The sequence below is a fragment of the Tursiops truncatus genome, chromosome 18, assembly GCF_011762595.2.
Source record: "Tursiops truncatus isolate mTurTru1 chromosome 18, mTurTru1.mat.Y, whole genome shotgun sequence".
NCBI lineage: Eukaryota > Metazoa > Chordata > Mammalia > Artiodactyla > Delphinidae > Tursiops > Tursiops truncatus.
In genome coordinates this window covers 35,356,967-35,380,140 of record NC_047051.1, presented here as the reverse complement: position 1 = coordinate 35,380,140, position 23,174 = coordinate 35,356,967, and the positions used below count along the sequence as shown (strand labels likewise).

At 33.9% G+C, this 23,174-nt stretch overlaps 1 protein-coding gene across 2 annotated transcripts in view; it reads right to left on the bottom strand.

The window, feature by feature from the left end:
* KLHL1 (kelch like family member 1) overlaps positions 1-23,174 on the bottom strand; it is a 374,004-nt gene that overhangs the window by 96,669 nt on the left and 254,161 nt on the right. For both annotated transcript variants that reach the window (XM_019945984.3, XM_019945985.3), the window contains one exon: positions 272-458. In XM_019945984.3, coding sequence (XP_019801543.2) covers positions 272-458 — 187 coding nt within the window. The remainder of the gene's footprint in view (positions 1-271; positions 459-23,174) is intronic.

Here is a 23,174-nt window from a genome sequence, read left to right as displayed (position 1 = left end):
TAGGTACTTTTAATCTCTTTTTCATTTCATATGAAGTCTTGTACATAATGCATGAGATAAAACATTTAAAGATGAGTAAGAAGCAGAAGCAGCAACTACAGATTGAAAAAATGGAAAACTGAGAGGTGTCTTAACTTTTCCCTAAATCTTAAATCTTAATGAATAAAGCTGTGATTCTGTGAAGTTTGTTGGTATTACACAGGTTACAACCGTAAAATCACGTCATGGTGTGATACAGTGTGTGTATTACTAAAGATCTAGAACTAAATACCTTTGTTGTTATCCATTCCTCCCACTGCATACAGAGTTCCAACTGTAGATTTTCTAGGTTTAGTTCTTGGACTTTGCATTAAAGTTCTTCTTTCTGGCAATAGATGGTATTTCATTGCTTCCAGAATCAGCTTTTGACATTCCAGATCATTCTTAAATAATGTATGGTTTTCTAGGTCAGCCAATATCTGTGAATAATGCACAATCACTGTTAATAATGATTTTTATAGAGATGAGCATAAGCTATCAAATGAAAAGTAGAAGAGGGATGTAAAATATAATAAGAATTAATTACACTAACAAATAAATATGAGTAAAATGCATGGCTTCCAAGAGAAACAGAACGGATATTATTTTTGATTCCATATTATTTATTATCATTTTACCACACAGAGTATAAAGGTACTTCTAAAGATCACATTTTCAATTCCCTTTCCTTTTTAAGAAAGCTGTTCACAAGTCAAATATAGTTGTCTATTTGGCCATAAACATGTCTGGTGAAGTAAATTAAAAAATAAAGTTCAACAAATTAAGTCCTAACAAGCCTATCATAAATATTCACATATTTACTTTAAGATGTTCCAAGTATAGTTTAAATCCCTTTCAAACCGAAAAAAATCTCAATAAAAATAAAAATTTATGCTCGTAACATCTTTTTAATTATGCAAGCAGTTGAAAAGCTGTACATCAGGCAAAGTAATAGTTTCCAGCCATGAAACTAAAAAAAAATTTACCAAAAATGCAGCACCTGAGGGAATAATAGAGTGAGACCAGAGTTTTAAGTTCTATTATGTCTCCCTTTTACTACAGAAGGTTATCATCTCCACAAATTATTTTCTGTACATTTCTTTGAATGTAACCAAAGTATCTTTAATTTTCCTCTCTCTGTCCCTCTTTAGATTTTCTTTTTCCTTGACTGTTTCAGTATCACATTCCCTTTTTTTGTTCATGAATGCTGTTTTACTTCAAGTGAGTTAAATCTATCATATGGATTTACAAAATTAATAAGTAGAAAATTTAACATTGACTCACTGACCTTTTCGTCTACATTGATAAGACACTGTACAACATTGGTACACAAATATATTGAGTGAATAAATTAATAAATGATAGCAGCATATAATTAATTGATTTTAACACTATAATTTGAATCTTAATTAAATAAAGTTATTTAACCATTGTAATAAATAAATTACTGGTGGAGATGTCAGAAAGAATATAAAAACACATAAGATACTCATATATATAAGAGGTGGGAAAGATAACAGAATGGCTCTGAGGCTGAATAAGGAGTATAACATATTAGAATTACCAGATACTTTGGAATATAGAAGGGAAGATGTTTAGTTAAAGTCTTGTTTATGCTTCTCTTCTTATATATTAAAACTTTAGTTGCCTTCCTACCCATTTCTTTCTTTTTTAAGGGACTACTATTTTACTTGTAAGATATTAATGAATAGAGACCTTAATGAAATAGAGTTGGGGGCTCAGAGGGGGAGCTCTCATACTGTGAGACAATAGTAGAGCCAACAAAAAGAAGAAAGACTCGCCTTCTTTCATGGCAAGGACTCAACCCATGAAAAGCCAGGAACGAACTCATTTGTTTGCTTAAGGGAACTATTATAGTTTTTAAAATTCAGTAAGATGATATATACATTGATGATAAAGCTGAAGCTAAAAACATTGATTTTATCATCTTTTTGGATAGCTAAATATTTATATATTTCTAAACACTCATACAATGTATATAAGGACTATTTCAAAATGTTTATGGATAATATACAGTTATAAAGAAATGTATGGAATCCTGTAAAAATAAAGTATCAGAGCAGAGTCAACTCTGAGTGCCTAGGTTTAAAATACTTTCAAGTAATAATTTCTAAAAGGAAATGAATTTCTCAATGTTGATAGATGTATGCATAAAAATATATTACATATTATTTATTTTAAAGTATATCCTAGAACTTGAAAAAGAATACATACATATATATTTATAACTGAATCACTTTGCTGTATACCTGAAACTAACACAACATTGCTAATCAGTTATACTCCAATTTAAAATAAAAATTTTAAAAAGATGCAAATTCAAAAAAAGAAAAAAAAAAGAACTCCTTAGACCTAGAACTTAGATCTCAGACTCCCTAGACCTCACTGCATGTGTGGCAGTCCACTTGGTCTTGAGTAAGGCTTGTCTTAAGTTTCAAAATCTCCATTTATGGGCAAACACCTCCTCTCCAGGCCTCTTCAAAGCCCACCTGGGCCTCACATGTCTGCACGTATTATAAATGGTTAAGAAACAGAGAAGAAACCAACAGATCACAAACTTTTACATAGAGAGGTCAGCAGAAGGATCAACCATTAGAAAGACAGTGAAGTTGGTTTTGAATGAGTTTAAAGCATCTCTGCTTCATTCTCTCTCCAACTATCCAAACCACACTTCCTGGGGCTCATGAGTAAGGTGGGCTGGCACTCCTCCCCTGGGTCCCCTTCATCCCATCAGGAGGCTGCCAAGTTTGCTCTGGCAGGAACCACACCCACCAACTTCTCCCTGTTTAGTATCTCTGTTCCGCCATCCCCAAATGTCAACTGTCTAATCTGATGAACAGTTTCTAAATGTGAGAATGCCTTACTCAGGAAACACATGGTTTATTTAACTCGAGCCTTCTGAAGACAGTGGCCCTGTTTTTCTTGTTTCTCCCAATAAAAATCAGCTCATAGCAAGCCAAAAAAAAAAAAAAAAAAAAAGATCTGGAAGATATACAATATAAAATTAAAACTTATACTTTATTTCTGTAAAATGACAGATATTCTGTACTTAAATGATATTTTCCATTTTATTAACAAATCATTTTGTAAAATTTCTTAACTTTAGTGTACCCAATCATTTGAAAAAGTTATTTATTTTGAAAAAAATTGAATTCTTCATAATCTCTGTACTTATTACTGTGTGTTTTCAAACTATTACTTGTAACTATTTCTCACTTATGAGTACTATATGACTTGTGTCTGTATTTCATCTCCCCTGACACTTTTTAGGATTATTCCATCCCAAATTCAGGCACAAGTTTGGAATAATAAGATGGTTAAGTTGTCCTTTAAACTTGGACTATCTTTAGATTTTCTGCAATGATCCAAGATTAACACAAATTTTTCTCCTCACTATACAATGGAAGTTAGTTTTGTTTTTTACATTCTTAAATTTTTGAATAAAATTAAACTACTGTAACAGTTCCTCTGCTTGTTCCACTTAGAAAAAATATCAATATGTTTCAATAATGGTATACTACTTTGAAACATAGTCATGTTTATGTACAAGAATTTGTACAGTAATTGTCTATAAATCAGATTTTATTCTTAGGATATTATATACTAATACCCTTTCCAGTCAAAGATAATTATAGTACAACTTAGTTTACAAGAAAAATGTCCTTGGAAGTTTGTCAATATCTTCACTGTTAGATATGTTCTTATGCTTGGGATAAAAATTGACTATGTCCCTATGAGTTAATTGTGCATTAAACCTCAAGAAAAGATCTCACTATGTGCAAAATAATGTTTCAGAATATTTTGTCATGTAGAAAATATGTCAGAAATAAGAATATCCTTAGACTTAATATGAAGGACAGCATAGGGTGTATTAACGATTAAGACTGTAAAATTCTAGGAAGCTGATCCATCCGAGGATCCATGTCAGCTAGGCAGTCACTTTGCAAATATGATCTACCTCTCTATAACATTGGTAGTTTATCTTTGTGAGTAAATAATGACCATCAAGTTGTAGGGTAAACCTATAGTGGCAGAAGAGAACTGGGTCAATAAACATATATGCAAATCTTGTGTATGATATTCAGAAATGACTAACATAAAATACTAGAATAATATATCCCTTAATAGCTAGAATACTCAATAGTAACTTTGTTAGTTCCAGTTGCCAGAAATGTTATAAATTTTTAATTAGAATAAGGATGTTCTTTGAAATTGTTTATATTAAACATTATTACTTTATTTTTGTACATTCTTCTTAAAGTTTACTGGCTTTATCACTAACTTCACTTTAATTAGGAAAAAATGAAAAGAAATACAATTATTTAAACAATACTTCTTTCAAATGACCATTACATTTGTTATTAAAATACAAATAATTTTGATTGTTAATGGTTTGAGGAGTTGAACCACATATTAGCACCATAAAAATATTTAATGCAGAGGACCTTTAAGATGGCAGAGCACTAAGATGTGGAGATCAAATTCCTCACCACAAATATATTAAAAATGCATCTATATGTGGAACAACTCCTACAGAACACCTACTAAACGCTGGCAAAAGACCTCAGACTTCCCAAAAGGCAAGAAACTCCTCACATACCTGGGTAGGGAAAAAGAAAAAACAGAGACAAAAGAATAGGGATGGTACCTGCATCTCTTAGAGGGAGCTGTGAAGGAGGAAATTTTTCCACACACCAGGAAGCCCCTTCACTGGCGGAGATGGGGATTTGGGCAGGAGGCGGTGCTTCGTACTGACGGAGGAGAGAGCAGCAACAGGGATGCAGAGGACAAAGTGGAGAGATTCCCACAAAGAGGATCAGTGCCAACCAGAACTCACCATCCTGAGAGGTTTTTCTGCTCACCTGCTGGGGTGGGTGGGGGCTGGGAGCTGAGGCTCAGGATTTGGAGGTCAGGTCCAAGGGAGAGGACTAGTGTTGGCTGCGCGAAGACAGTCTGAAGGGGCCTAGTGGGCCACAGCTAGCCGGGAGGGAGTCTGGGAAAAAGTCTGGAACTGCCTAAGAGGCAAAAGACCATTGTTTCAGGGTGCACGAGGAGAGGACATTCAGAGCACTGCCTAAACGAGCTCCAGATATGGGTGCAAGCCACGGCTATCAGCATGGACACCAGAGACGGGCGTGAAACGCTAAGCCTGCTGTTGCAGCCACCAAGAAGCCTGTGTGCAAGTACAGGTCACCATCCACACCTCCCCACCCAGGAGCCTGTGCAGCCCGCCACTGCCAGGGTCCTGTGATGCATGGACAATATCCCCAGGAGGACACATGGCACACCTCAGGCTGGTGTAACATCATGCGGGCCTCTGCTGTGCAGGCTTACCCCGCATTCCATACCACTCCCACACCCCGACCTGAGTGAGCCAGAGCCCTCTAATCAGCTGCTCCTTTAACCTCCTCCTGTCTGGGCAAAGAACAGATGCCAGAGGGCAACCCACATGTAGAAGAGAGCCAAATCCAAAGCTGAACTCCAGGAGTTGTGTGAACAAAGAAGAGAAAGGGAACTTACTCCCAGCAGCCTCAGGAGCAGTGGATTAAATCCCTCAGGAGCAGTGGATTAAATCTCCACAATCAACTTGATGTACCTGAATCTGTGGAATACCTGAATAGAAAATGAATCATCCTAAAATTGAGGTAGTGGACTTTGGGAGCAACTGTAAACTGTAGACAAAATAGACTTTAAAATAAAGATCATTACAAGAGACAAAGAAGGGCACTACATAATGATCAAGGGATCAATCCAGAAGAAGATATAACAATTGTAAATATTTATGCACCCAACATGGGAGCACCTCAATACATAAGGCAGATGCTAACAGCCATAAAAGGGGAAATCGACAGTAACACAATCATAGTAGGGGAGTTTAACACCCCACTTTCACCAATGGAAAGATCATCCAAAATGAAAATAAATAAGGAAACACAAGTTTTAAATGATACATTAAGCAAGATGGACTTAATTGATATTTATAGGACACTCCATCCAAAAACAACAGAATACACATTCTTCTCTAGTGCTCATAGAACATTCTCCAGGAAACATCATACCTTGGGCCACAAATTAAACCTTGGTTAATTTAAGAAAATTGAAATTGTATCAAGTATCTTTTCTGACCGCAGTGCTATGAGACAAGATAAGAGTAGCAGGGAAAAATCTATAAAAAATACAAACACATGGAGTCTAAACAATATACTACTAAATAGCCAAGAGATTGTTGAAGAAATTAAAGAGGAAATCAAAGAATACCTAGAAACAAATGAGAGTGAAAACACGATGACCTAAAACCTATGGGATGCAGCAAAAACAATTCTAAGAGGGAAGTTTATAGCAATACAATCCTACCTCAAGAAATAAGAATAATCTCAAGTAAAAACCCTAACTGTATACCTAAAGCAGTCAGAGAAAGAAGAACAAAAAACCCCTCAAAGTTACCAGATGGAAAGAAATCATAAAGATCAGATCAGAAATAAATGACAAAGAAATGAAGCAAACAATAGCACAGATCAATAAAACTAAAAGTTGGTTCTGTGAGAAGATAAACAAAATTGCTAAACCATTAGTCACACTCATCAAGAAAAAAAGGGAGAAGACTCAAATCAATAGAAACAGAAATGAAAAAAGAGAAGTAACAACTGACATGCAAATATACAAAGGATCATGAGAGATTACTATAAGCAACTATATGCCAAAAAAATGGACAACCTGGAATAAATGACAAATAAACAACAATGACAAATAAATGACAAATAAACAAATTCTTAGAAAAGCACAACCTTCCAAGACTGAACCAGGAAGAAATAGAAAATATGAACAGACCAATCACAAGGAATGAAATTGAAACTGTGATTAAAACTCCTCCGACAAACAAAACCCCAGGACCAGATGGCTTCACAGGAGAATTCTATCATTTAGAGAAGAGGTAACACTTATCCTTCTCAAATGATTCCAAAATATAGCAGAGGAAGGAACACTCCCATATTCATTCTACAAGGCCACCATCACCCTGATACCAACACCAGACAAAGATGTCACAAACAAAGAAAGTTACCGGCCAACATCACAGATGAACATAGATGGAAATATCCTCCACAAAATACTAGCAAGCAGAATCCAACAGCACATTAAAAGGCTCATACACCATGATCAAATGGGGTTTATCCCAAAAGTGCAAGGATTCTTCAATATACTCAAATCAATCAATGTGATACTCTATATTGACAAATTGAAGGGTAAAAACCAGATGATAATCTCAATAGATGCAGAAAAAGCTTTTGACAAAATTCAGCACCCATTTATGAAAAGAACTCTCCAGAAAGTAGGCATAGAGAGAACTAACCTCAAAATAATAAAGGCCATATATGTCAAACGCACAGCCAACATCATTCTGAGTGGTGAAAAACTGAAAACATTTCCACTAAGATCAGGAACAAAACAAGGTTGTCCACTCTCACCACTATTATTCAGCATAGTTTTGGATGTTATAGCCACAGTAATCAGAGGAGAAAAAGAAAGAAAAGGAATCCAAATCAGAAAAGAAGAACTAAAACTGTCACTGTTTGCAGATGACATGATACTATACATAGAGAATCCTAAAGATGCTACCAGAAAACTGCTAGAGCTAATCAATGAATTTGGTAGAGTAGCAGGATACAAAATTAATGCACAGAAATCTGTTGCATTCCTAAACACTAATAATGAAAAATCTGAAAGAGAAATTAAGGAAACACTCCTATTTACCACTGCAACAAAAAGAATAATATACCTAGGAATAAACCTACCTAAGGAGACAAAAGACCTGAATGCAGAAAACTATAAAACACTGAGGAAGGAATTAAAGATGATACAAACAGAGAGAGAGATATACCATGTTCTTGGGTTGGAAGAATAAGTATTTTGGAAATGACTATACTACCCAAAACTATCTACAGATTCAATTCAATCCCTGTCAAACTACCAATGACATTTTTCACAGAACCAGAACTAAATATTTCACAATATTTATGGACACAAAAAAGACCCTGAATAGCCAAAGCAGTCTTGAGAAAAAAAAATGGAGCTGGAGGAATCATACACCCTGACTTCAGATTATACTACAAAGCTACAGTAATCAAGACAGTGTAGTAGTGGCACAAAAACAGACATATAGATCAATGGAACAGGAGAGAAAGCACAAAGATAAACCCATGCACATATAGTCACCTTATCTTTGATAAAGGAGGCAAGAATATACAGTGGAGAAAAGACAGCCTCTTCAATAAGTGGTGCTGGGAAAACTGGACAGCTACATGTAAAAGAATGAAATTAGAACACTCCACTTCCTATGACCATACAAAAATATAAACTCAAAATGGATTAAAGACCTAAATGTAAGACCAGAGTCTATAAAACTCTTAGAGGAAAACATAGGCAGAACACTCTATGACATACATCACAACAAGATCCTTTTTGACCCACCTCCTAGAGAAATGGAAATTAAAAAAAAAAAAAAAGAAAAATGGGACCTAATGAAACTTCAAATCTTTTGCACAGCAAAGGAAACCATAAACAAGGTGAAAAGACAACTCTCAGAATGGGAGAAAATATTTGCAAATGAAGCAACTGACAAAGGATTAATCTCCAAAATATACAAGCAGCTCATGCAGCTCAATATCAAAAAAACAAACAACCAATCCAAAAATTGGCAGAAGACCTAAATAGACATTTTTCCCAAGAAGATTCACAGATTGCCAACAAACACTTGAAAGGATGCTCAACATCACTAATCATTAGAGAAATGCAAATCAAAACTGCAATGTGGTATCACCTCACACCGGAGAATGGCCATCATCAAAAATCTACAAACAATAAATGCTGGAGAGGGTGTGCAGAAAAGGGAACCCTCTTGCACCTTTGGTGGGAATGTAAATTGATACAGCCACTATGGAGAACAATATGGAAGTTCCTTAAAAAACTAAAAATAGAACCACCATATGATCCAGCTATTCCACTACTGGGCATGTACCCTGAGAAAACCATAATTCAAAGGGTCATGTACCACAATGTTCATGGCAGCTCTATTTACAATAGCCAGGACAAGGAAGCAACCTAAATGTCCATCAACAGGTGAATGGATTAAGAAGATGTGGCACATATATACAATAGAATATTACATTACCATAAAAAGAAATGAAATGGAGATATTTGTAGTGAGGTGGATGGTCCTGGAGTCTGTCATACAGAGTGAATTAAGTCAGAAGGAGAAAAACAAATACTGTATGCTAACACATATATATGGAACCTAGAAAAAAAATGGTTCTGAAGAACTTATGGGCAGAACAGGAATAAAGACGCAGATGTAGAGAATGGACTTGACACGGGGAGGAGGAAATTTAAGCTGCGATGAAGTGAGAGAGTGGCATGAACATATATACACTACCAAATATAAAGTAGATAGGTAGTGGGAAGCAGCCACATAGCACAGGGAAATCAACTCGGAGCTTTGTGACCACCTAGAGGGATGGGATAGGGAGGGCGGGAGGGAGACACAAGAGGGAGGGGATATGGGGATATATGTATATATATAGTTGATTCACTTTGTTATAAAGCAGAAACTAACACACCACTGTAAAGCAATTATACTCCAATAAAGGTGTTAAAAATATATTTAATGTTTTTTAATCCTGTGTGCTTACATCTAGACACTACTCAAACTTCATTTTCCAAGAATATTTATATGAATTTATTTCAAATGCTTGCTATAAATTGGAAATTATGATTCTGAAAATATTGCTTCATTAAAATAAAATGTACTATTCAAGTATCCAGATTTTGCATTGGTTTTCCAACCTCCAAATAAGAAAACATTCAAATAATTGTCTCCTTTCTCTATAATTACCTTAATGTGTCAAAGACAATACTCTCTTGGCTAGAATCTGTCATGATTCTCTGCAGCAACTTGCATGTATAAATACTACCTTAAATTGTAACACTGTAACATTTCTTTTATAAGTAAACAAAATCAAATGCACAAATTTGTGCTGCACAACCTACTCTTATTACAAAGAGGGCACACAACTCTAATTTTGCAGTAAGAGTCAAAAAAATCTACATTATATATAATGTTAGTGGCTGAGAAGAAAATAAACTATATTCTAAGGTATTCCTTAAGTAAGAGTAATATTGCCTGAATGAAGACATAAGCTGAAAGGCACGGTAACTAACAGAATATGTACGAAGCATTGCAAACACATCTTTCTGTACCTTTTATCTGGTTAAAGTGTCCATTGGAAAAAGGAATGCAATATTGAATAAACAGTTAAAGAAAGATGTCTAAACTTATTATGGACCAAAGAATGTATTGAGTCTTCTAAGACTATATCCTTGGGCAATCAAAGTTATGAAAACATTCTCACATTCATAAGAGAGTGACAAAATTTCATATACCTCATATTATTTCATAATATTTGAAACTGTTGTTTTGCTATTGGGTGTTGTGCTAAAATAATCGACTCACAGAATTTGAATCTATAAAACAAAATTGTTTACTATTAGAAGTGACAGTCCTTAGAAAAGAAGTGACAGTTTCATACATAGTCTTTCAAGTTTTCTGCTTGAAAAAATGAATAAGATGAATATTATCATATACTGTAAACACCAGGAAAAGTGATTTTCTACTTCAATGTCTTATAAATAGGGGATACACATAAAATATTTTCAGTTGTTTTTATTAAGCAGTTTCTAAGACATTCTACAGGGAAACAAATACTTAGTAGTCACACTGAGTGTGACCTTGAAACTTGAGCCTATTTAAGTCAGTGGAGGTGCTGGTCAAAGGAGAGAGTTCAGTTATGACAGAACTTTGGGGCAACACAATAAATAAACTCATAGGTAGGGCTGTCCCACTTCTCAAGGGAAAACATAAGTTGTCTTATGCCTAGGGAGGTTTTCTATATATTTCTACCTTTTCTGATAGACTTTCAAAGACTATAGAGAGGGAATTGGACAATTATGCTCAAAAGTTTGCCATGCAAATTAGTTGATTCACCGATTTTTTGTAGTCCTTCATCAGTTATTATTTCCGTATCTGCTTGCAACTGGAATGGTCTAAGTTTATGCAACAGTAAGTAGCTCAACCGTGGCCAGAACATCTGTCTGCACCCTGAAAAATACTCATCTATATGAATAGATAGACCTGCATCTTACCCCTAAAATCCCATTAACATCAGTTGAAAAGAATTTTGACAAAGAATAGAATCATGAAATTTTAAGAGACTGAAATATCTTCTTGTTGTTTTTGCTGGCATACTAACGATTCTGGCTAAAGTGTGTGAGGACATTATTTTTATTTTTAAATACGTTAGAAAAGTAGACAAACAGAGCTTTTTATGTTCTCTTTCAGCCCTATCATGTCAAAAGGGAAACACAAATTACTGACATGCTAAAGCTTACATCTGATACATATGAATGATACAGCAGAAAGATTCCTTCTCCAGTTATTTGGAAGAAACCATCTATGAAGTGAGGAGCAGGTTCATTAATTTTATTCTGAATACAGAAATATTTGATTGCCTTGAGAAGAAAAATAATTGGCTAAGCTGACGGTACAAATAGAGAAGAATAATGACATAATCAAAACAAGTAGAGCTCATAATATTAACTCAAATGACAGTTCTTATTACCGATAAGTGAAATGGGTTTCATGCATTTATAATTTATGATTAACTTATATTTATTTAATATGGGTTTGGAGTTCTGTAGGTGGTTTGAAAGCTCAGAATTTCTAATACTGAAATAAGTGATCCTGTGCCCTGCATGAACATCACCTCCAACCTGACAAATTTTATTGCATCCTAAGTAGGCTCTGGACCTTGAATGCATGCATGGATTCATTCATTCATTTAGCAAATATTTAGTTAGCACCTATTTTGTACTGGGTGCTATAATAGATCCTGGATACCTGCAATCTCTCTTACCACTAATCTATTCTACTCAAACCCACCCTCCTCTCCCTTCTTAGAACACCTTCGTTAATTTACTTTGTCTAGGCTATATTCAAAACCATGTATTATTTCCTTATTGTTTGCACGACATTATTCAACAGCCTCAGACTAGCACGCCATAAATTCTATAACTTCATTTTAGCTATTCAGTCACTTTCCCCAATACCTTAGTGCACATTATTCTGTATTTCATAATTTAGCTCTTCTGATCTCTTTCCTCTCATCTGAACAGATTATGCCTTTAAAGAAAGTGATATTCATAATGCCTTTCCCTCTGGGGCTTCAATTAAAATATGATCCAATCTTCAGAGTCCAGTTTAAGTCCTATTATCAATACTTCCAGGAGGACTTACCTATTACTCAGGCCACAGTTGGCATAATTTTTTTTTATTGGTCATATCAGACTTTAATCAATTGCCATCTGTATAGGCACTTAAGGGATTCATAGTCATGCTAAGTCATAAACTTATAGGAAATCAGGGAACATATCTGGCACTTCTTCTTGAAAACAACTAAGAGGGTTTCCTAGGAATTGTTTAATAACTATTTAAGTTATTGATCATTTACTATGATTAGAATATCTATTAATTTATTTTAAATAATATATTCAGTATTGAAATTTGAAAATATACAATGTATAGGCAGAAATATATTGAATATCATATCCGAACTTATATAAATTAAAAATATTCACAAATATTTATGGTGCTTCAAAATTATCTTTGCTTAACAACCAACCAAATATCTGTATTTCTAAATGATTTATCTCAGACCCAGCTGATGGTTTGCTAATTTTCAGTCATGGTCAATAGCAAAATTCCATTACACAAATAATTTGGGATCTTGGACATTATGGTAAGGTGATTTTGACACTTAACTAAGAAGCATTAAACTTGAATGTTCCACTGACAATTCAAATTCACATATTTAAATCTGAACTTTCCCATTATCACTCTTCTTTCTGTATTGGCTTAAGCCTTCTACTTTTTATTGATTGTTTAGGGTATTTCTTTACCTGTACTTCTATTATAAGATATTTCTGTTTAAGCTGATTCAAAATATTTTGGAAAATATGGTATCAATAAATAATTAGTCCTCAAATTTGTCTTCCTTCCTGAAATACTGATCCATTGAAAATTCTATTTAGCAAAGTTTCTTATCTTTTCATTCAACTCTACATCCAAAGCATCAACAAATATTATTGATTATTATAATATTGCCTAAGACTCTTCCATTCCACTATTCCCTTTCCTTTCCAAAAGCCACTTCTCTGGTTGACAGTCTTATTAGCTCTTTTCTGAGTTTTTGAGAAAGATTCATAATTTGAATTCTTATATGTGGTACAAGCAATCACATACAGAATTAATACTACTCCCACATACTGTCCTGAAACATATACATTCAAAATTTACTGCCTTGATATCTTGTTTTAATGTCTTGCATTACAATTGAAAGTATTTCCTAATGTAACTTTAAGCACCTAGTTCAGGCTCATTTCTCTTTGTACCTCCAGACCAATTTTCTACTTTGACAAGGCTATTCTATTTACTATCCCCCGTGTGAACAATTTCTTTATTGCATCTTTAATGTGATTTTAAATCTTTGTACTATCTGACTCTTAGGTGAGAATAGTTGCTTTACCCTGTGTAAAAAGTTTATGTCTTTTTGTATATAAATCAATATCCTTAGGACTTAAACTTGATCTCTAATTTCCTTAATTCATGATTTAGTACTGTATTGTTTACACTTTGTAGTCACCAGTAGAAAAAATATACTGCTTTTATCTTGCTTGTATGGTTTCATATGTATCTCATTCTTAAATATTAACTGCATTTATTTGAATTTTAAAGGTGAAATTAATAGGAATATATCTTTATAAAATTCTGTTATTTGTGATCATATTTTGCAGGAGGATAATTGAAAATGAATGTGTTCAAATGTGTGCAGATTCATCATGGGAAGCCATTGTTTGTATTTATGCTTCTTTTAGATTTTCCACAAAAACATTTCTGACTGAGAAACACAGATCACAGTAATTGGTAAGCCATCTTTGCCATCTCAGTGAGGAATCAGAGTCATATTGAGAAGAATGGAAATTGTACATTTGTGCTTTTTGAGGACACCATGACACCTATGAAAGAGATTTGCATAATCTGTAGCACTGGATTAACTGAAGGCATTCTTAACCTTTGAGCTGCATGTAGTAATAACTTTCAATATGTTAAATATGTATCGGGCTATGTGTGTTATAGCCTTCATGACAGAGAGATGCATAAGCCCCAGCATTTATTTTCAGAGATATTATATCTGAGAACATTATCAAAGTTTTTAATAAATATTTTGGTACACCAATAATATTTATATTTTCTTAGAACAAAATCATAAATAGATATTTGTATTTGTCTTGATGCTTCCTTTTTCTAAACTCCCCCTTCCTTTCTAAAGATGTCTAGCATGTTCCTATGTGCCTAGTCTCTATTATAAACCTTCCCTGGTGTGGACCATCTTCCAAGTAATAATTTACATGAAATTTGTGGATCACCTTTTCTTGCAAAACTCATGTATCTGCTAGTTACCAGGACTAAAAACATCAATACCAGGACTAAAAAGAGCAATCTCCTAAAGAAAAGATAATCTTTAAATATTTAATTGTTACTAGTTGGATAGTTTTACTAATATAACATTAATTACATTTCAATACTAGCTATTATTTTCTGAATTTGGTGAACTGTATTATAGCCAAATGGGGTTCTCAAATCATAATATCAATTCAAACCATTCTGTGATAAGTAAAATGCTACCAAAAGATTAAAATTAATTGTGATATCCAGTGTTATCCTGTATTTCTGTAAGCTCTCTTATAAGAAATTTCTCTGAGTTAAGAGGTAACACAACACCCCCAGACTAACCAGGAATAAGAAGTGCAACGCACTAAGTATAAGGGTCATCCTCAAGTACACCTTCCTTGAGAGAGGTATATCTCCAAGTGGCCAGACACTATATCCAGAAGAGGTAAATACCTTAAGTAACTGAAGAGATTGCATTCATTTATTATTTGGAAAACTGGCTTTCCCAATTTCAATAATAATGTGAACCTGGTATTAAATTTTTCTTTAGCCCTATCTCAATTACCTTTAAATAAAAACATTCTCTTTTCTCTCACACTAATTATATCAGTCAGTATTTTACTTTCCTCATTTCACTAAGAGAAGACGGAGAGAGAATTTTAATCACCGCATATTTGCAGATTTCCAGGTTTCTTTAGACTTACTCTGATCAAAGCCCAACATACGTCCTTTGATCATCATCAGTGAAATAAGTTCCTGTGAAAACATCAAGGTGGATGCATCTTGCAAGTCAGTCAATAAGGGATTAAAATAATTCTCCCAAGTAAAGCTAATTCCACTGGGCATACACTCTGTAAAATTTCTAAAGTTTGGATATGAAATAAGTTGTTCAAACATCCTGACTGAACAAACTTCAGGGACAAGGGAAAATAGAAGCTTATTAATCTTAGTACTAAAGGCATTAAAATAATTGAAATGTGTCAAACCCAATGCCAGACATTTTAGGGTATGTAGAAAGTAATACATCAATTCCTAACTTAAATAATTTATAACAGAATTTGTATTAGAATGGAGTAACCTATAATATAATTTATAATAGAATGTATAATAGAATGGAGCATATGGTCATTACAGTATTTTCTAGTACTTACAGTTAAGCAGAAGTGTATTAAGCTGTGTTGAGAAGACTGATAGATTTTTATCCAACAGTCCAGTTTTCAGTTGGTTAACTTTTTCAAAACAGGAATCATTAAACTACTTACCTTTCTGTTCTTTACAGATAACCCTCTTGGACTTGCATAACAGTAGCAAGTCATTGCAAGAAGTTACATTAATCAGTTTAATGTATAGATACATACTGGAAGAGAGTTGTTTAAAGTGATATTCACCAGATTCAGAGAAATTCCATTTCTGGGCATTTGTCCAAAGGAAGTGAAAGCACTAACTCGAATGAATATATATATATATATATATATATATATATATATATATATATTTAATTCAGCCTTACAAAAGAAAAAAACCCTGCCGTTTGTGACAACATGGACAGATCTTGAGAGCATTATGTTAAGAGAAATAAATCAGACAGAGAAAAAAGAGAAATACTGTATGATCTCACTCATATGTGGGATATAAAAAAAACCAAAAAACAAACAAAAAATGAACATGTAGATCCATATAACACGTAGGTGGTTGCCAGAGGCAAGCGGGGGAGGTGGGAGAAATGGATGAAGATGGTCAAAGCTACAGACTTCCAGTTGTGAAATAAGTAAGTCCTGGGGATGTAATGTACAGCATGGTGACTGTAGTTAATCCTGTACTGTATACTTGAAAGTTGAGAATCTCAGGACCCAGATGACAGTGTGGGGAAGAGAAGCATCTCTGTCATTGTAAACACATTTGAGTGTCCTCCTTCAAAAGGCACCATCTGAGGGAGGAGGAAGATTGGTGTGAGACCCTTGAGAAGGAAGAGACAACCCTAATAAGGACTTTGGATTCCGAATTTACTGAGTAGTCACCTGAAAGTCATAGTTGTGAACCATACAATTTTTTTCTAACTTTCTATTTTTTCTAACTATTAAGTATAAATTATTCTGCCATCAGGAGGAATAGAAGCTTAAAAACAAGCTTAAAGCTTAAAAACAAAAAAAAAATCAGTTATAAAAATTAAATAACTTCTTTCTTTGTAGAAATATGAGTTAAAATGATTACTTCTGACCTCCAGGAGAATACAATTAATTAACTGATGCAATAAACACTCATCATGTTCATACTGTTTTAGAGGCACTGTCTTAGGAACATAATCATAAATTAATCATAAATAAATCATAAATTGCAAAGGCAATTTCTGATTGCAAGGCATCATAAATTGCAAAGAAAAAGAGATGTAGCTGTAAGAATATAACTAAAACTCTTCTACTATTAGTAAAGTGTTACTAATAAATACATGAACAAAGTGCTCTAGGAAACAGGAAGATGTGATTAACCAATTGTTATGTGGTAAAGAAATATTTACAATAGTAATTCTTCCTTAAACTGAATTGATAAAGATAGATACCTCATTGCCAAGGGTGAAAAATGAGCAAAATTTCATGAATTTTAATCCTTCATATATAAAATGTGGATAATGTCTTTTTTACATTCCTCAAAGCATTATATGTGATCAAATATGTGAAAATATTTCATATATATTTAAATCACATAACATTATTTAAAATTATTATTCAAGTTTTGCTAATTTTAAAATTTAGATAGAACCTAAAACAAGATATATAATGTAAAACAAATTCATTTTTATCAGATTTTTGAAATATATTAATTCCTATATGATTCTAATTGGATAATTACATTGTTTCAGAATTATATTGTCATTCAGAATTACATTGTTTGAAAAAAACTTACTAATAGAATTCTTAATTGAAAGGAAGTAGTGAAATTTAGCAAAGTATAAGCTAGCTTTTCTTCTATGATATTCATGGGGGGGTGCATAGTTTATAAATTCTAGTCAGTTTCTTATACCTTGTGGGTAATCTCATCCAAATAGAGAATTCTAATAAAAATACATAGAGAATACTAAAATTCCGGGGAGAGAAAAGATGTTTCTTAATAGCAGTTCTAAACTATTTCTGAAAGGTCTCAAGTAATACAAGCCATTAAATATTATTCTATGTACTACTCTCTACATTGCTTTATTGTATCTTGACAAATAAGTGAAATCACCTCATGAGCCAAGATGGAATAAATTGTTTTCAAGTTTTAGTGTCCAGATTATCTTCTAGGGAAGTTTAAGTTTCCCTGCTTTAATCTCTCTACCTTCTTATGGTATTGTTTCTAAATTCTTATAGATGAATGCTTTTTATATCTACCCACATTTTGCTAATGTTTCAATTTATCTGTTGATAAATTTTATCAGTTTGAAAATAGCTTCAATGGTTTTCTCCTAATACATATCTATTCAGCATGTTACAAAGAAGTTTATGATTTCATATTTGGTCAACATAACTTCTTATCTTGCCTTAAAAGAGAAGATAAAGAAGAGAACAAATAACTGAAGGAGTAAGCAATGAATATTATTATTTTTTCATACAAACTATCACATATTTGATTCAAAAGAAGGAGCTATTGGGGAAGAAGAAATTTTCCTCTACCCTACTAGGTTCTTCTGGCTGGTCTAAGAATTAAACTTAGATTAACAGGAGAAAATCAAACAAAAGTTTAGTAACATACATACATGGGAGAAACCCAGGAAAACTAGCTCACCAAAATGGCTGAAGCCCTCACCTTAAACACCACCTTCAGCTAAAGACAGAAGAAGATGTTTGAGGTTGTGGTTTGGTGTTTCAAGGAGGAGGCAGGCAATTCACATAGAGATAGAAAAGCAAATGTTTGGTAAATAAATGTTTTCTGAGCTATGCAGAGACTATGGGACACAGAGAGAAATTTTAACAGTCTTTGCTAGGTGCTTCCCTGTCTACACACCTAGTTCATACTATAGTTATATGTGGTGGTGACTCCCTTCCTGGAACAGATCCTATTTCTAGTACATTCTTTAGGCAGTTAGTGGGAAGGTCAAAGATTCTTTTGGACCTTAAAAATAATCAGCCTAGGGGCTTCCCTGGTGGCACAGTGGTTGAGTGTCCACCTGCCGATGCAGGGGACACAGGTTCGTGCCCCAGTCCGGGAAGATCCCTCATGCCACGGAGCAGCTAGGCCCATGAGCCATGGCCGCTGAGCCTGCACGTCCAGAGCCTGTGCTCCTCAAAGGGAGAGGCCACAGCAGTGAGAGGACCACATACCACAAAAAAAAAAAAAAAAAAAAATCAGCCTACGTTAATCTTCATGCCAAAGAGAAACCTCATTGGGGTGGCAAAGTTTGCTCTCCTACAGGGCCATACATAATCTTTGAACATATATCATGTAAGAAGATAATAAATATTTCTAGGTAACTTGATAGAGAAACAAATTACATACAAGTTGTGACTGGAGGGGAAAAATTGAGGTGGACAGAGGAAATTTGGTATTTATATATATGAATTATATAATATATATGTATATAAAATTTCAATGTTTTCACAAAAAAGGAAGCCAAATATTAGAAAAGAGGTAGACCCAAGAATAAAATCTTGAATTTGGGATTCCAAGGTTCCATTTTACCAAAATGCTCAGGGCATCATTAGGTGGTAGAGCATATTCTTTAATGCTTACACTTAAGATATATAAAAAATGCTTCAAGGTCCTTTCATTCAAATGTAGATTTTCACAAATGAGTTAATCTTTTAACAGTTGCTATTTTGACAGTTGAGTTGGCATGTGTTAAAGTTAATTTTGTTGTCATTAAATATTCCTTATGACCATCAGGTTATCACAACTCATTAAGGTAAGTATAAGCATAAACTCAATACAAAGTGAGTTTTTATACTTGGTGTTATGGAATAAATTGTGTCTTATCGAAATTCATATGTTGAAGCCCTAAACCTCTAAATGACTGCAGTTGAAGGCAGGGCCTTTAAGAAGATAATTAAGGTTAAATGAAGTCATAATGTTGGGGCCCTAACCAGAGATATCTGTTGTCCTTATGTCCATATAAGAGAGGAAGATACACCAGAGCAGAACACGTGCACCCTCCCTCCACCCCACCACCTCCCACCAGAGAAAAGGCCATGGGGGAACACAGCAGGAAGAAGACTGACTGTCTGCAAGCCAGGAAGAGACATCACTAGGAATTACATTTTCTGGTACCTTGATCTTGTATTTATAGCTTCCAGAACTGTGAGAAAATAAATTTCTGCTATTTAAGCCACATAGTCCACAGTATTTTGTTATGGCAGACCAAGCCAACTAATGTACTTGGATAACAAAAATCTAAGCAAATTATTGTCATATTTTACTTGTTTTATTCTATATATATTGTCAGCTACCTTTAAAGATTATTTCCAGTTTTGCAATTTAATTGATAAAATGTTTTATTCTATTATTGTGGAATTTCTTAAGAACTTGCTATCAGGTACATGGCACTTATTAATTGCTCTTATGCAATTGTGTTGCAATTTTCTTCATACTGTAATTTTTCTTTTTATTTGTGTTTTATTTTTCTATCATATATTGCAACCAATCCTCAGAAAAACTGAAAGAATGGGATTTCGTGATTACATTTAACTAGGGAAAACAAAACTTTAGGAAAAATCCAAACCCAAGGCTCAGCCTAGAAAGCAAACAGAAGGGTAGAAAACTATAAATATGAGGGATGCTGAGTGCTGCAGAATAGAGGAAGAAGAGAGTATTAGAAGAAGGATAGACAGATGCAAGCAAAATGTTAAGTACTGAAAACATATTTCATTTACCTCATTATTCTCTGTTGGGAAAATTTGGGTTTGAATGAATTCTATAAAGAAAGTTCATGAAAAAGCCCTAAGAGGTGACAAATTTTGCATTTTTCATGTTGGTAAAAAAACTACTTCAACTTGCAAGACTGCTTTTATATTTGAAGTTATGATGTTTATCACATTTCGTGATTCCTAAATAAAATAATCTTTATCATTGAGGAAGTCCTGAATGAATGAATTATCTGATTTTGTTTCAGCCGTCACTTTGACAATGCAAATACCCACATTCCACATCTGTTGAATGATGCAAACAAACACCCACATTCATTTGTTCTTACAGCATTGGAATTGCCTTTCCATGCCGATTCCTCTCAGGACATCTTTATTTGATATTTTGCATTCACCTCAACTTAATAGTCAAAACGACTTAATGAACAATACAGTTATTTACATTTATATTTGTTTCAATCAAAGGACAGAGTCATGAAACACCCATCTTGAGTCAATGTTATTGACTCAATCATCAATAACTCATCTTGAGTCAATGTTATTTTTTTAAAAAAGCATTCTTTTTCTGAAACAATAGCATTCTTTTTCTGACATTTTTTTGTTACTCTGGGAACTTTACACATGCAAAGAACATAGCCTTGTTGAGGATGTGAAAACTGTCCAGTCACAGCAAGGAGAAAAAGGCTTCACTTCTATTCTTCTAAGAGGAATTGTAGAGCATGATATGCTGTGTTATTAAAGTACTCAACTGACAAAATACTCTAAAAGAAAATGTTAGATTAATAAGAAAAATATTAAATATATATGTTCTTTTCATATGTAAATATATATGAATATATGCATTGATTTATATATATTTGTACATAAATGTATACATATACATATATATATATACACACAAAAAATAAAAAATAAAAACTGAAATTCCTGCACAATATACCAAAATAATTTCAAACTGACAAAATTTTAGTTCACTTTAGCATTCATCATGGTGAATTTTCATACTTCATTTGTGTTTTGTATGTTTTCCAATATTTTATCATAGTTTAACATAAAAGTTTGAGTTTAATTTTTCAGATAAATTTACTGTTTCAAGAAAAATGTCACACCCAGAAGATAAAGACTAGTAAAGTTCTGAGTAGTCTGTTTAAAATTTGACTATAATAGACATTGATGAACAACTATTTTTTTTTAAATCCTTTACATTGCAAGAGACAGTTATTAGGTACCCAACGTGTGTCAAATATTGAGGATAAGATCTTAAGGAACTTATAGTAGATTAGGCCATGTAAACACATACCTCTAAATAATCTGAATAAAATTTTACCGGGATTTCCCTGGTGGTCCAGTGGTAAAGAATCTGCCTTCCAATCCAAGGGACATGGGTTCCATCACTGGTCGGGAAACTAAGATCCCACATGCTGCAGGACAAGCCCGCATGCCACAACTACTGAGTCCATGCACCCTGGAGCCCTCATGCCACAACTAGAGAGAGAAAATCTGTACACCACAACTAGAGAGAAGCTCGTGCACCACAATGAAAGATCCCATATGCTGCAACTAAGATCCAATGCAGCCAAAAAAATAAATTAAATAAATATTTTAAAAAATAAAATAAATAAAATTTTACCAGTGCTAGGAATGGAGTTAAAACAGGGTACTATAAGGACTTCCCTGGTGGCACAGTGGTTAAGAATCCGCCTGCCATTCTGTCCAGGGGACATGAGTTCCAGCCCTGGTCTGGGCGGATCCCACATGCCACGGAGCAACTAAGCCCATGCACAACAACTACTGATCCTGCACTCTAGAGCCCATGAGCCACAACTATTCAGCCCACGTTCCACAGCTACTGAAGCCACGTGCCTAGAACCCGTGCTCTGCAACGAGAAGCCCCTGCAATTAGTAGCCCACGCACTGCAACGAAGAGTAGCCCCTGCTCACCACAGCTAGAAAAAGCCTGTGGAAGCAAAAAAAAAAAAAAAAAAAAAAAAAAGACCCAACACAGCCAATAAATAAATATATTAAAAAAATAAAGCCTGAGTGCCCTCCTTTAAAAACAAAACAAAACAAAGAACAATAAGAGGAGCACCCATCTCCAAAAATGGATAGAAATGGTCAAGGAAGTGCCTCATAGGAGAGTCAACCCCAAGTTGACTTTTTAATGGTAAAGCAGGTAGTTAGTCAAACACATGCATGTCTGAGTATGAAGTTCAGGTTATGGATGTAGAGGTTAGAAGTCTTGTCATGTGCTAAACTAGAAAACAATTTTTAAAAATCCCATTGCTTTCTACAAGTAGATTAATAACTATAGGAAAGAAGATTGTAACAAAGAATGTAATGCTATGAATATTGTATAGTGTATAAGTATCTGATGTGTGTGTTCCAAAGCCAATGAACATTATATCTAAATTTGTGTTTAAAAAAATTCACTCTGAAAGCATTGTGAGGAATAGATACAGGTGGGGAAAGATGTCACTGGAGTTATGTAATTAACATAGAGTCCTTTCAAAAATGATATGGCATAATCTAAAGACAATGATAATAAACAGGGAAAGGAGACTGAGAACTTTTTAAAGAAAACGTATATTTACAAAAAAAAAAAAAAGCTTGGGGACACATGGAGTAAGAAGGCAATAGCGGTTGAGACGTTATTTAAAAAGAAAACACATGTCTAGGCTTCATTTCTGGACATGAGATCAGAACAAAATGCCATTCCATTCTCCTAAAATATTGATCAATCAGATGAA